This window comes from Aquila chrysaetos, chromosome 13 (genome assembly GCF_900496995.4).
Source record: "Aquila chrysaetos chrysaetos chromosome 13, bAquChr1.4, whole genome shotgun sequence".
In the NCBI taxonomy this organism is placed as follows: domain Eukaryota; kingdom Metazoa; phylum Chordata; class Aves; order Accipitriformes; family Accipitridae; genus Aquila; species Aquila chrysaetos.
Window position 1 is genome coordinate 29,919,781 of NC_044016.1, and position 15,464 is coordinate 29,935,244.

The following is a 15,464-nucleotide window of genomic DNA, read 5'->3' on the forward strand; positions in this document are numbered from 1 at the left end:
CTGTGGGCAGACGGCTTAGAAAGATTCCCACCAACAGTAAAGCTGAGTGAAAAGCACGGCCTCTTCACAACTGGTGGCATTTCCAACAGAAGATATCAAAATAGTAAGTCTGACTTCCAGGCTACTTGGCATGAGTGGAAGAGAACTGTAACAGTCTGGAAGCCAAGTAAAAACTCCAGTGGCAAGAATGGAAACAGCAGCAGCAAAAAATGATGAATGAACGTGTCAGTTCCAAAGAAGTAAGTATACAGCCCTTAAAAGTACCATGAGAAAATGAAAAAACCTAATCAGTTTACTTTTAATCAAGGCATATTGTACTGACAGATCAAGAGATCACATGACAAGATGTTTTACATAACATCAGGAATTTCACATCATTACAGCCCTCATTTCAGCTACAAAAGCAAGAGATTTTTGTATACTTCACGGTGACATTCCTGGAGAGAAACCGTAACACAATTCTCAAATTTATTCAGCTTGATTAGCAATAGCCATACTGCAGCAGCTGCCTTGCCATTGCTCAGCACTTTGTGCACACAAACAGCATGAAAGATGTGACAGTACTGCGATTTTGCTGATATTTGTAGAATTACGTAACATGAAACATATATTTAAGGAGGAAATTGAACTAAAAGGCAGCTCTTCTTTAAAAATGGCCAAATGAAACTCCAGTAGTATACAGAAAGCTAGCACAATGTATATTCACATGACTGTCAAGGACTATAAAGCTCAAAATCTCATTAAACAGCATTTGCTTTAAAATCACAAGAGGCTTGAAATCATGAAAATGTTTTCGGAGCATTTGCCAATCCTCATCTGCAAAAGCAAGACACCTTTACACCTTCCAGCATTCAGACTGCAAACCAGAATCAATACCCATGCCGCTGGTTCTGTTTGGCAATCTTGCCCAAACATCCCTGAGATGGACGGTTACAATTGATCACGCTGGACCCACAGCTGGAAAGTTCATCTGTTCCTGGCTTGATAGGGTATCACTTTCTGTCAGGTAAGTGTTTCAGAATGAGAGTAAAAATTCCTTTCGTAGTCCCAGCCATCTATTTCAATGAAGCCAAGGCACTGAAGGAGGTTTAACAGCACATCATTTGAGTCCTCAAGTGTTTTTGACTGAATTTTCTTTCCAAACTATTGCATCAGGACCGATCAAAGTTGTGTTTCAGGCAAGTAATAATTTTTCCATAGACATTAACAGCAGCTGGATCAGACACTAGAACACCTGCCAAAAGGTGTTCTAGCTCACTTCAGCTCCCAAACAATGAATATGACAGCAGACAGATAGCCTAATCAAGAACTGAGAATAAGAGAGTACCATAAAAACTCCTTTCACTCTTTGCTCCCTCCTCCAACATACTTGGAACTGTGACGAAATGCAGGCTATTTGGTTCAGTTCACCGAGTGGTAAAAAAAATGAATCAGTACCTGGAGACTTTTTGAGAAAACACATGTGTTTTACAGTTCAGTAACCTGAAATGTTCATCTACAGTGTGGTGCTTTAAACCCTTCTGGAAAAATAATCCCAGAAATGCACATCAAAACCTTCAACAAAATCCACATCAAACACTTACTGTGGAATAACCAGGAATTTGGATGCATCAGCAGGATTCAGTTGTGGGAGAAACTGACACAAAAGGAGGCGGCAAACCATGCAGTATAATGCCTAAAATGACATGAAGTGCTGCTTATCCAACATCTGAAAGTCCAAAATCTTCATTTAGCCTTAGCTGACTGCTGACTCCTGTCTTACAACATCTTCACCTAATGTTTATCTGAAGAGACAAGATGATATTCAGGAAGTACCTTCTACATTTTTACATCATATTAAGTTTTGAATCTCTTGCTTTAGTGCTTCTCACCATCAGCGTATAGATGGTATTATAACAATTGAATCAAAACTTTTATTCCTTTAGCTGCCCCGAGATGTGAGGAACAATATTTGGAAGAAAAAAGTAAAAAAATTAAGTGCATGCATTTATTTCCTAAATAAAGCGCATAAACATGGTCATGTTTTTGTAAGTAGCAAACTTCTTGACTAATGAGATTGGCCTGCAAACCCTTGACGACATGAGTAAACTTGCCAGATCAGGTGTTGATAATAAAATCTGATCTTATGGGCCTTAGAGAAACAATGTATTTCTTTGCTCTACTATAGTATTCTGAAGAAAGCCATCTATTTGGTTACAGAAAGGTTTATGAAAGCCAAAAACGTAACAGCAGATAGTTACTGCAACGTCATTCATTATAAATGCCCGATTAAGCAAAGAGGACCTTGTACGGTATTTAGCAAAGATCTCAGGAGTAGCGATTTCCTGAAATAAAAGCAGCTGAGTACAGACAAGATTGAGACAGCAGTTGAAAACCCATCCTGATCAACGACAGTAGCTAGAGTACATGTTGTACCAACACACCTCTGAAGAACAGTTTGCTAAATAAGTCTTTTGGCCGTACAGCACAGCGTTTTATCTCTCTTACTTCCTGTGCCACTGCTGCCCTAATCTACAGAAAGATACGTACGTATTTGTTCTCACAAGGTCGTACCAGGAACCGACGTGTGGAAGGAGTCCACCAGCCACAGAGAACTGGCACCTTTTTAGACCTCATATTTGCACTCCACTTCTGAACCTCAACCTAGATTTCCAATTGACAGCCAGATTAAAAGGAATAAAGTTGTCCACTTCCTGGGAAGAGGCCATTTGGCAAGAAACTTGCCAAAGTTAAAAAAAAAAACTGTATGCATTTTTCTTATTAAAAAACAAAACAACCAACATGTGGCACTCACAGGCCATTAGAGAACTCCGAGTTACATCTCTACACCAGTATGGTGGAGCAGGAAGAGGGGAAAAGAGTACAGACCAAGTATATGAAAAAGTAAAGTAAGAACAAAGCATCCAATGGAAGTTGCACTCCCACATATAGAACAAATTGGTCTTTTAAACACCTTGAGTAAGGAAAAAAAAAAATCCATTACATCTACACATCCAGTGCTATTCTATCTCCTAGGTTGAAGTAATTCTCAGGTCAACTGCACTAACGTATATATGCAGATACAGAGCCGATGCAGAGTTTTAACATCTTTCAAAGTCCTGGAAAAAGCAGAATGTTTTATTTTCATGTATCACAATATTCTGCCAGAGCTGGGGAATGCCAGTGTCAACTGAAAATTCTGTCAAAAACTTTCATCTAAGTAATGATTCCAACAACTCCCAAGAGGTGGGTTCCCCCCCCCCACCACCACCTTTTTTCAACAGCTTGTTACTTAACCCTGGAACAAGTTCACAACCTAATTATTATTTCCTCCTCCTTCTCTCATTAACATGCAAATATAAGTCATTAATCCCAAGCATGCATTAAATTAATAAAAGCTCCTTAAAAATTGTTCTCAAATTGCATTTCTTATACTCTCATGGTATACATAAGGTAGAGGCTACAGCCTTTATTTTCATTTACTGCAAGACTAATATTGAGAATACCTGTTGGGTTTTTTTAAGAGACATATGTTTGCCGTAACTCTTACTTAATCTTCCAGCTCCCTAAAGAACCGCCTGTTCTTCTGAAATTAAGTTACCCTCTGTGAATCCCACACCACTCTAGCGTCTTTTGTTACTTGTAGGTAATCCTACATGCACAGAAATTTCTCCAAGTAGTGGAGCAAACTTTCCAGTCTCCTAACTAAATCATTTTATCAGCTATTTCTAGACAGCAGTGGTAAAGCCTTTTAGATCAAATGATTAGTGTTTTATAATGGAGTTTGTACGCAAGATAAATTTTTCATCATAAAATAATTAAGTCATCAGCTACCTAAAGAATTTCAAAAGCATTTGTTATAACAGCAAGGCACAGATAAATTCTCTGCTTCATCTTAACAACTCATACCATTAAAATACTTCAGCTGAAAATGTCATTAGTTTTATATAGTTTTATCGTTATTACCTTATTGTTAATTGTGGGCTTAAAACAGTACACTGACAAAGGATGCAATTAATACACGTTTTGGTTTTGCTATCTAGATGAAAACAACCACATAACTAAAGATGCAATTAAGACATAGGGAATTGTTTAACACATCTCGTGCCCTTCTCCTTAGCTGTTACGAATGACTAACATGCGTAGTATAAGGCTCCTATAGGCAGAGCTATTAAGCACCATTTGTTATTAACATTGTCCAACACTTGCCAGGCAAGAATTCCTCTTCCTGGAACAGCTAACTGGTTCAGACTTTAGAAGAGTCTTATTTAAAACCTTCTACAACTCCATTGTGGCAGAACCTACAGACGACCCTGACACGCAGCTAAGGGGGGGACTGCTGGAGGGAAAAGAAGGAAGAGGAAGCTGAGGAGATGGGGTAGAAAAGACCATGAGCTAAGAACTAAGCTGGGGTAAGCCTGACTTTCCACACTCCCTCCGCTGACTTCATGCTCCTTCTGTAGGAAGGAATGGCAGAGACCGCCCTGGCGCGAGGACTCTCCCCGTTAGCCTGATCGGGAGCTTTAGGCAGGGCCCACGCTGGCGCTGCGGCAGCAAGGCAGAAAACGGAGCCTTTCGTTTCTCCGTCGCCACGGCAGCTTCAGGCCTGCAAGAATAATTACCAGCTCGCTTTTGCCATCCTGGTTCAAGTTGAATCACAAATCCAAAACGCCAAGTTTGGTAATCTCAGCCGAGTTCTGCTTTGCACAGCTATTTATATCAGGCATGTGGCATGGTCAGAAATCTCAGGATATTCAGCCATGGTGGTATTAATAGAACAAATGAACATAGAAGCTTACTGCACTGGTTTTTTGGTTCTGCTTGTAGCTGGACAGCATACAAATGATGTGTGAAAGCAGGATAAACATGTTTCTGTTCTGTTCACAGTGTATCCTCATTTGAAAACTGGCACCAACAGAAGCCTGACAATCAAACAAAATGACTTTGTAGAGGGGCCGAGCAGGCTTTGCCATGACAAGGCTATGATAATTGAGGGCACAGGAATTATTCCTCCAGTGACTGAGAACACGTGCTGCTGTTTCTGTATGGAACCGCCCTCCACTAATTAACAAAGCTATATCTTTTCTTGCTCTTCAAACTCTTTTAAGACACTGAATCTACTTTTTCATGGCATGCTCAGGCAAATCAGTCAAAGACTTCAAAGAGCATTTTGTGAAACCAAGTCACAGTTACTAGTAAACTAACCCCCTTCTAAAAAGCAAGACCCTTAAAGGCCTCTCACTATTACCCTCCATTTCTGGACATCACTTGTGTTAAGAAGCAGAAATAACTGTAAAGCGTGTACTGAAGTTCACACTGTTGAACAAGGAAGCAGAAGATTCTCAAAAAAACACTCAAATACTCAGACAAAAAATAAATGTGAGCTTTGGGGGTTTTTTTGAGGAATGGCCTGACCTATGGTAGCACCCTCACCCCAAAATAAACTGCACTACAGTCTTCCCTGGAGTAACAGCAGCACTGAAGCAGACCTCATAACAAAGGGGCAGGTTTAGGGATAGTATTCCCTCCTGACACTCATAAATTAAGATATGTGCCTCAAAACTTAATCTCCGGGCTCCTAGCCTGACTTACAGGAGGAAAAAAAAAGAAAAAAAAAAAAAAAAAAAATCAATATCCAAAGTGAATTATTCATGACAATTAAAACAGGACTGTTTACAAAGCATTCTTAATTTTTCACTGTCTCTTACATCTTGTACCTTTGTTAGTAGTACTTAGAAAAGCACCGCAAAAAAGTATTCTACGCATTCTAAAATTGTCAGTCTTTCCTGGGCAGTATCCACTCCATTTCATTACTTCAAAGAGGTATATTCTTACCATGGCTTTTCAATATAGCTTCATGGAAGTAAAATAGTCTTACCTGGTAGAACTATGAGAACCTTTTCCTTCACAATTTACCTTTGTTCTGCAGAGAAGAATGAAGATTTGTCTTATTCAAAGTGTCAACTCACAGTTTAAAGTAACAAACTTTTAAAGAAATTGTCCTTGGTAAAAACATTTGCATAGCAACAATGAGTATTTCTTCCAAACAGCTTCTCACAATGACGAGTTTTGCAGGCAGATGAAGATTTTTCTCAGTGTATGATGCCATGCGTGAAGGGATAAAGTAACTGCACACCATTTGAAACCCTTTCCTTGTACAAAAGGCAACACCACCACTGCTACAGAGCAGTGCACTTACTGCTCTGTCAGTGTGACTCTGCTAAAGCTGTATTCACTGAACTACGTGCTACTGATTTCAGGAAAATAAATCAATCAACCAAGCTGTACTAGTCAAACTTTGACCGCATTCACACCATCAAAATTTCAGACTATAAGGCACTCTGCTTCCAAATACAGGAATATGGAAGAGTGGTGGAGAGGAGATATTCCAAGCATTAAATTGATTTGCAAAAGTGCAAGTACCAAAAAGAAAGCAAAGAGGATTTCAATTTTTACAGGCTACATGTTTCAGGAACAAATTCTCCTTTGTATTAAGAATTTTTTACTATATTTTTGGCAATCTAAAAGAGCGTTCTACTAAGGATACAGATTCTGTTCCAGCAACAAGAATCAGCTGATCAACAAGGACATGTCTCAAGGCCCTTGATACAGATGGGGAGTGGGGGGGGGAGGAAGGGGGAAAGATCCATTTAGAAATTATTTTTGTAAGTCATTAAGGGATGAAACATTCTAAAACATTCAGTTAAGAACACACTCAACTACTTAAAATAAACCCATAGCAGCCTTGATAATTCCGGATTCATGGTACAATGTGCATATTAAGACTTATCTGTTCAGACTATTGCACACATTTTATTGTTGCCATTTAAAGGATTCTAGTAGGATAACACCATTGATAGCTTAACCTTTAGTAACCTGTTGAAACAAGATGATTCTTTCAGCATAAAGTCAGATGAAGACATTACAAAAATTATATAGCTATTAATAGATTACAGATAAACTATTTAAAAGAACATTCTCTTTATAACATTGGTCTTTTCTTTACAATTAGAGACCAGAAAAATGAGGGGTTTCTGTCATAATATTTTATTAAATTAGCATTTAAATAATACCCGAGACACTTTTCAGAGATTATTAACAGCTATGAACAATTAGCTCACTCAGTTAAATCTGAAGAATAAGCCTACGGTATTAACTGTTACTTATGATAGTATTGCTACTATTTGCTTTTAAAATCCAGGTACCTGGGAGTTTAAAGAGTTTGTAAAACACTGAAGTCAGCTCCAAGCTTTCTCTCTGTCTATAGTAACAATTATGCTTCTCTCGTATTTTTCACATACAAAAGATTGTTTAAATATGAATTAAACCTCACAACATAACTGTAATGTAGGAGGTGCCATTACCCTTTATATAGAGTAGAAACAGATTGTGGCTTGCTGAAAGTACGAAGAAGCATGAGGTGGACAACTCCATGGGCTCTGTCATCCCATTTCATCTTCTGTCATAATACAGCATCTCTGATACTGCTCCGGCACATTGTATTATTTTGATAGTTCTAACTACAATCATAATCACAAAGTAATTTTAAATCCTGGTATTCTTCAGGGAGAACAACATAAGTTCCCAATCACAAGACCTAAACACAGGGCAGACAGATTTTTAAAAAGGAGATGTGTTGTACTTCAGTTGTTCTTGATCACTCAGCATAAAACCTTTGCTGACTTTACAGAAAAATCACATTGTATTTCGGTACCTGGAGTTGCCAAAATACATTAAGCCAACACAAGTCAGTCAAATTCTGTTCTATGTATATCCACAGACAATGGAATAGAAATTCTTGCCCCCAATTTCAAAGCCCTCCTGAGGACAGGAGAGCTTTGCAGCTTCCACTTCTCACCCTACATCTAGCTGCTCAGTGCAAGAAATAAAAATAAATAAAAGTATATTGCTATGACTACGAGATCTGCAATGCATTCATGATCCCAAGCCAAGAGCAGAGTGCAGATCTGAAGTGTTAAGTTCCTTGATCAAAAATTAAAAACAATCAGACAAGCTATTGGGATGGATGGAAGAAAGCTGTTTTCAGTGGGAAGGATTTTCTCGTTCCTTCTGGTGAATAGACCATCAAAAGAAAATGTTTGCCCACAAGTGTCACAGATGTTCAGTATCATATCCCAAAATGGGTCCCAGCCATTTCTCCACCTCTGCCACAGACAAATTTTTTCTCAGTGCATAATCTTCAACCTGCAAAGGGACCACAAAACATGATGAAGACCTGGAAACTCCAGCTTTACTGTTTACAAGATTTTTTGGAACATCTGCTCAACAAGGTGTTTCTGAATGCTGTAACACTACCACAGCAGACAGTGCAAGTTACCTGATCTTTACATATCTTGCCAACAGCAAAATATTTGGATTTGGGACTGGAGAAGTAGAGGCCAGAAACTGCAGAAGCAGGTATCATTGCTAGTGATTCCGTTAAACCAATTCCTGGAAAAGAGAATGAGAATTTTCTTGTTCTCTGAATTGATGATAAGCATAAACTCAGAACCTTTTTTTGTTGGGCAGCTTCAAACAAACTCAAAAACCAAGCAGCTTTTAGATGAACTAAAACCAAAACCATTTTTCACTTGTTAACTATTAAAAAAATACACATAGCTTTAAATATATTGCAAACTTTCTTTACAGTATTACTGTAGAATAACTGTACAGTTTGAAGGAAAAATGTTAGACATTTTGGCAAATAAAATGGGTAACTAGAGATTTTGAAACACGGGAAGGTATTTTTGGAATTGTGGAAGTAGCAGTGAAATGTCTGACACATAGAATAGCAGAGGAAAATAAATGGAATTCATTCCTTTTTTAAGAATTACCATCTCAAGGTTTCTGTGGACCAGGAAATATACTGCTGAATTGGCTTTTTTCCTGTTTATATCTGGAATGTCTTCTTGCAGCCATAAGGATGCTTGAATTTTTCTCTGCGCAGCAGAACCCTGTTTGCATGCAATCTGCTAATTAGGGACATAACTCCTTCACCAAAAGCACTGGCAGTATTTTGCAAATTCTTCCTTGAATGAGGCAAAATAAAAATGGCAACGAAAAGGGGAAGACCCCAATTCCCAGAGCCGCTTCAGTTTGGTTTTTTTATATGTAGCTCTGCACCACCCAATTTGCTGTTTTGTTGGCATTTCAATCTTTCATTTGCATAAAACCAGTCTAAGAACCTTAGTAGAGTAGAGGTACCTGTTGTTTCCTCAATGTTTGCAATTTTCCACATGGTGAGTTTTTCTGTATGGTCAGGCTGGCTTGGATATCCAGGTGCAGGGCGAATTCCCTCATATTTAATTCTGCGTAGGTCAGAGAGATCTAGCTGCTCAGTACTACAGTAAGCCCAGAATTCCCTTCGAACCCTTTCATGGAGCTCCTCAGCAAATGCCTTGGAATAGAAAGCAAAGATTTTTTTTTTTTTAATTTGTGTAGACTGATGCAATAGCTATTTGATGAAGGCAAACAATGATAGAGACTTTCTCCCCATTCACTTTTTAATTTTTAAGGGAGCTCTTATCATAGATGAGAAATTTGATAGCATTAAAATTCACATACAATACTTATTTTACTAATTCAAGTATTTTAGTTTTTTCTCTTATTGGTCAACAGTGTTTTTTTGGTTGTCCTACTTTAAAATCCTACATACTCAAAGAGGTAAAGATGCAGACAAGTAACCGGAAAAGACCAAGTTCATTAGCCTATGGTAGTGATACATCATTACAGCACTGAAGTCATTAGGTCTTGACTATCTGAGTGTCTCGTCCAGGTCTAGCTATGGAAGGCCACATCATTCTTGCATCCGTGCTAAGTATCAGATGTAAGTAAGTGCCGCTGCTCTTTCTGGTGGAGGACCTTTCCTCTAGGTGAAAGTGGGCAACAACTTTTCTTAACAGCTCTTACAGCTTACACTATTTTGCCAGCAATGGTTGCCTTCAGGAGAAATTTCCACTTCAGTAAGTATCTTTAGGTGGCATCTAATAATAATTTCTAAAACTCTGTTATAGCTTGAAATACACAACTAGAGCTAACTCCATTTGCATTGCACTGAAGTTGCTATAAGTTTTAACATGGTTACTTAGGTGTAAGCATGGGGGCGGGCAGATGGGGATACAGGGGTAGGAGGGAAGGGACAATATTTTCTAAACCACTTCAGTTAGAGCTTTAAGAGCATAACATGCCTTAGGCTTAGACATGTTAAGTCAAAAGCCTTGTACCCTGGATATAGCTGCATGGTTACTGTCAAAAGTAGAAGGCATGTCTGCAATTCAAGAATATAACCGGTGGGTCACACCTGGGTCCAAATACATTCTCATGTAGATAAAACAAGATTTAAAGATAGTTCTTTTTAAATAGTCTTGTTTTAAAATCTACTATATTCTATGAATCATCAAAACCCTCACAAAGAGCTCAAAGATGCTTTTGCAGGTGGAAGATACGGACAGCAGAGTCCCCTCTGGCTCAGAAAAGAACTCTCCTCTCAAGACAATTTCAGCAAAACCAGTTCACTTTCAGATTCAATGCAGAGCATACGTTACAGGCAACAGCCTAAGTTTATGCTAAAACTTGAAAGAGCAACCCGTCAAGCAAATCTAGTACACAGTCAGAAAATGTGGAAGGAAACACATGATAAAACCTCATACCTCTGCCAACCGATCACCAAGAGCCTTTACCATTATGATGCTATATTCATCATCCTGTTTCCTAAATTCTTTGCATAACTCATCTACACCAAAGCAGGCCACAGCAAAGAGGCCCAAGTAGTCACAAATGCCAGAATCCAGTGGTGCTATGAAGTCAGAGAGGCAGTAATAGGGCTCTGTGCAGGCAGAGTCCTTTTCAGCCTAAAGTAACAAAAACAATGCAATAAATCAGAAAATTTAAAAAATATATTAAGTATTAGTGCACTATGAATCTAAAGACCACTATTTTTAAGACGAAAGGGCTTAAGGCATTTCTGACAAACACCTGACTAGTCTTTGAGCCATGATGGCTTTCTTGTACTTGAATTATAAGAAAAACACGTCTCTCACTCTGAGGATGTTTGGATCACTGAAGAACAAAATGTCAAAGAAGAGAGATGCTGTGCTGAACACACATATAAAGACGTTTTGCTTCTATTTACAGCTAGTAAGATTTAACAGCTTATTCGGCAGACAAATTATTACGAAATAAGGAAAACTCTTGTGCCAACCACTGGGTAAGAGGACGAATTTTCCATCTCTAGCATTCACAGATTCCACATTTGTTAGCAAAACTGACAGCTGATAGTTCACATCCCAGTTATGCCAACTGCAGAATTCTTCAACAGCTCCCATTTTAGAATGGCTGTGAGAGTTGATAAACACTCCTAGTTTCTTATGCTACAAACCACGTGCTCAGTAACCCAGACAAAACAGTGCCCCAGGTTAAGTTTTACACTAGCCACACACAAATACAAACAAAATGCATCTATCACTACTGAAAAGTTGAATCCCAAGCAAAATTCAAGTGGGTTTATGCAAATAGGAAATATCCCGCTCACTGGATTGTTTTCCAAAATGGAAAAAAGGGAATAGAAAGAGGTGACTGAATGCTGGCCATAGCACCTAACAAGAAGTTTTATCGTTGAGGATCATATCAGCATATTCAATGTGGGAACATGACTGCTATTTAAGAAGTGGCACAGCTCTTGTAAATCTACCCAACTTAGAGAGAGATAAAAGTTATTTCATAGCTATTACTTAGCTGAAGATTCCTCTCCAAGTTTTCTTATTCTATGACAATATTTTAACAATGCCTTCTACCCACTCCCAACTGCAGTTTAAAAAAAAACAAATAAAATACCACCCCCACCCAAAAAAAACCTGAAGAAAAACGGTCAACTGCTTCCCTAGTTTCTATAACCTATGAGGTTACAGAAAGTACCATAAAACTGAAGAAATATCCTTTTTCCACACAGGTGAAATCTATGTTAATTTTAAGGTTCCTTTGTAATGATTACAGTTAAGGAAAATACTAAATGCATATCCAACTTTCAGATTTATGTCACATCCTTAATAGTGTCGATGTCATGGAGAGAACTCTGTGTACTGAAAGGAACATTTTATATAAGGAACAGAAGACAATTATTCTCGTCTACTTTGCTCTGCTGAGGCCTCTGCTGAATTACTACATACACCAGATGGAAAGAGATGCAGCTAAAATACGTAGAGTCCAGAAGAACAGTACCCACGATAGCACAGAGTTATATGACCTTAGTCTTTTAATCTTGTATATTCCCAATTTATTCAAACTTTTCTCAAAGGTTAAGGAAAATAACAGTATTCCACTAGTAAAAACCATTACAAGACCATCAAATCAGATATTCTCCTTGGGAGAACCCTGGGAAAAGGCCAGGAAGAGAAACTGTAGTAAACTTGATTTACATGGGATATCAAAATGTTTAACTAGGTCGTAAGGCCCTGGAACAGCCCTGCCTGAATGCTTGTGAGAACAGTTTATATAAACATCTGCCATGGATTGTCAAGATACACTAGATCCATCTCCATACAACAGATTATCTGTTCCAGGGAACTAGAACAGATAAAGTCATGTATTTCTTAGTGCAGTTCTGCAATATTGGTACAGGACTGTCCTCATAGAACACTGCACTCCAGAAATTTAGGTAGCTGTTAAATTTGTTTCTGCCATGTTTGATGACTCCAAATATGTGAACTATGAAGAAGCTGAGTCAGAAAGTAGGGAAGGAGAGGCAGAATATCTTGAAAATGTTCAATCTATCAAAATAAATGCAAATCTAGGTAAGTATGATTCAAGCATGAATATTTAAAATAATGATTCTCTCAATCGGAATTAGCAGCCAACTAATTCTAAACTGCCTCTTCATATGGGGAATTTTACATAAAAATTAAGACTGTCAGAAACACTTATCTCCATTGAGCTTTACTTTCCAGGTATTTTAATTGTAAGTGTTTTTAACCTTTAACACATTCAAGCAGAATTTCTCATCTAAGGCACAATCCAAGGGTATTAGAGAATTAAGGTTCATTAAGTTCTAATTTAGCACACAGGATCCAGGTGATGAATTTATACAGCGCAGTGCTTTAGGACATCTTAAGTATTAAAATGAAGACAGAAAATGCACATCATGTCTGAAGATGTACAAAATGCTTTATAAAGCATTTTGTACAACTACTACAATGCAAAATACTACAAATGCTACAATACAAATACCTGGGTCACCACTAACAAGATCTTGTTATTACTGAAAGAAATGGCAAGACAATGGCTGCAGACAGATTACAACCAGCATTTTCTGCACAGATTTTAATAGGGCACTTCTTTTACCTTCTTGCAATTCAGGAAAAAAAATAAATCACTTTTGTTAACAAACGTTCTGTCATTGTACCTGTTGCCTCAAGCCATAAAATTTTGCTATTGGTTCCGAAGTTCCCACTGCCTCTTCTACAGCATATAAATGGATATCATCCTGAACACTTTGAGCTGGCCAGAATCCAAGCACACCTCTGGCTTGTAACTTCTTTTGATTAATCAACATTTTCAGTAGATTTTGAGCATCATTATAAACTCTCTTTGCTTCTTCACCTATCAAAAAGAAGAGGACCCTTTAGAAAAGGCATGTTTTCACAACTGGCTAAATAGGTTTAAGAATTGCTGAAGATTGGTTCATTTTCCACATAATTCTTTGATGACTGCAACAATCTGTCTGCTACAGCAAACAGAAAGATAGCAACGTGATTATGTCTATACAGCTGTAACAACATACATCTTGGGAAAAAAAAAAACAAAAACAAACCACCAAAAAAAACTCAAACCCCAAACGTTTCAGCCAGCACCATTCTAGTAGAGGCAGAGAATGCAGAATAAAATGAGCAACAGAGAACATGTGTGTGCACCTACATTACCACAGAGCAGTAGACCCAGAACATTGATTTTAGTGTCACCCTAGCATTTTCATCATGTATTTTAAGGCCTACTGAATACTTTCAAAAGGAGTCAGAGCCCTCTTGCTATCTTCACCCACAACAGGGACACAGATATATTAAGTGCTCTGCTGCCATTTTCTGTCATTAAAATACCTCCCTGTGTTTTGGCAGGTGAATTCTAAGAAAGATGATTGAGCATTTTTCCCCACTTATTTTTCAGCCTCACATGCCAACACTTGGTTCACTAAGTGTTGCTTTAAACAAATTATTTCAGTGACACTAGGTTTCCATGTATTTTCACTATTCCTATGTATTTCAAAACATTCAGAATCTTAATACAGCATGGCAGGTCTGCTAGGATTATTTACATGAAGTAAATGCAATTTCAACACTCACCTACAGTTTTATCATTGAAGAGTTTAGGGAAACCCCGATTGGGATACTTTCCCCTAAGTTGCCAGATATCAAAGAATGGCTTCCAGTCAATGTATTCTACCAGCCTCTTCAGGTCATAATCTTCAAAGACTTTTGTGCCAATGAATTTCGGTTTAACTGTAGGAATCAGAAGTACAATGTGACATGATGAAAATAATTTAATATTGCTCTTGTATGTGCAGCATAAGTGATGCTCACCAGCCTCCACCACTACAAGTGACCTCTTCAAAAGTAATTGTCTTAGAATTCTTGTCATATCGTTCCCAAGTCATACCATACTCTACAGTTACAATGTGATAAAGAAAAGCATAAAAGGCATATAAAGTTGAAATAGAAAATTTAAGGCCTTTCATTCTTTCATATAAATCAACACTTATTAGCTGCTGGACTTCTGAACTTAATTCATTGGCCAAAATATTGGCCAAAACAGAAGATCAAAAAAAACTACACAACTTACCAATACCCAACATATTTTATGAGCATATACCCTTCGTATTTACAAATCCCACTTTCCATACACAGACATATTACATGCTATGGTACTGTAGAATAGTTCTGTAACTTAATATGTAATTTTTAAGAACTTTTACAACCACCACACACTTGTTCAGATGCATGTGCACAATTGAAAAAGCAAGATGGATCTATGTTATGATGTAGCCACAAGCTTTGCACTTGTTTAATCTGTGCTGTTCAATACTTTATAACACAACTTTTACTAAGATGAGCAATTGAAAATTAGCATCTTGTTGAGTCTTGTAAATGAAGTGACAGAAAGCAGCGAATGTCACTGCAGGATGCAACTTCTTGTGGAATGCTGTTTATGCTTCTAGTCTCTAATTAAAAAAAAAAAAAAATCAAAGCAAACTGGTGCAGAAACTGATGGGGGAAGGGTAGGAAAAAGTGTAAAGAGGGATTCGATACAAATGCCATGACACAACGTGTGTTCCCTAAATATGGTATAGGAAGCTTTGCAATATAATGAGCCAGTATGACATTATTTTGCAAAACAGGCATCGGACTTATCTTTGATTATATGGTGTTAAGGGCAACTCGTTGTTTCAGGATTTTTTTTTCCAATTCTTTTATTAACTATTAATTTATATTTTAAATATA

The 15,464-nt window shown here is 37.8% G+C and overlaps 1 protein-coding gene across 4 annotated transcripts in view; it reads right to left on the reverse strand.

Annotated features, from left to right (window-relative positions):
- Positions 1-7,010: 7,010 nt before the first annotated feature.
- MTR (5-methyltetrahydrofolate-homocysteine methyltransferase) overlaps positions 7,011-15,464 on the reverse strand; it is a 52,252-nt gene continuing 43,798 nt past the window's right edge. For all 4 annotated transcript variants that reach the window (XM_030035121.2, XM_030035120.2, XM_030035122.2 and 1 more), the window contains exons 28-33: positions 14,310-14,465; positions 13,376-13,572; positions 10,629-10,829; positions 9,184-9,376; positions 8,318-8,430; positions 7,011-8,184 (exon numbers count right to left, since the gene is read on the reverse strand). In XM_030035121.2, the coding sequence (XP_029890981.1) occupies positions 8,092-8,184; positions 8,318-8,430; positions 9,184-9,376; positions 10,629-10,829; positions 13,376-13,572; positions 14,310-14,465 (953 nt within the window). In that variant the 3' untranslated portion in view covers positions 7,011-8,091. The remainder of the gene's footprint in view (positions 8,185-8,317; positions 8,431-9,183; positions 9,377-10,628; positions 10,830-13,375; positions 13,573-14,309; positions 14,466-15,464) is intronic.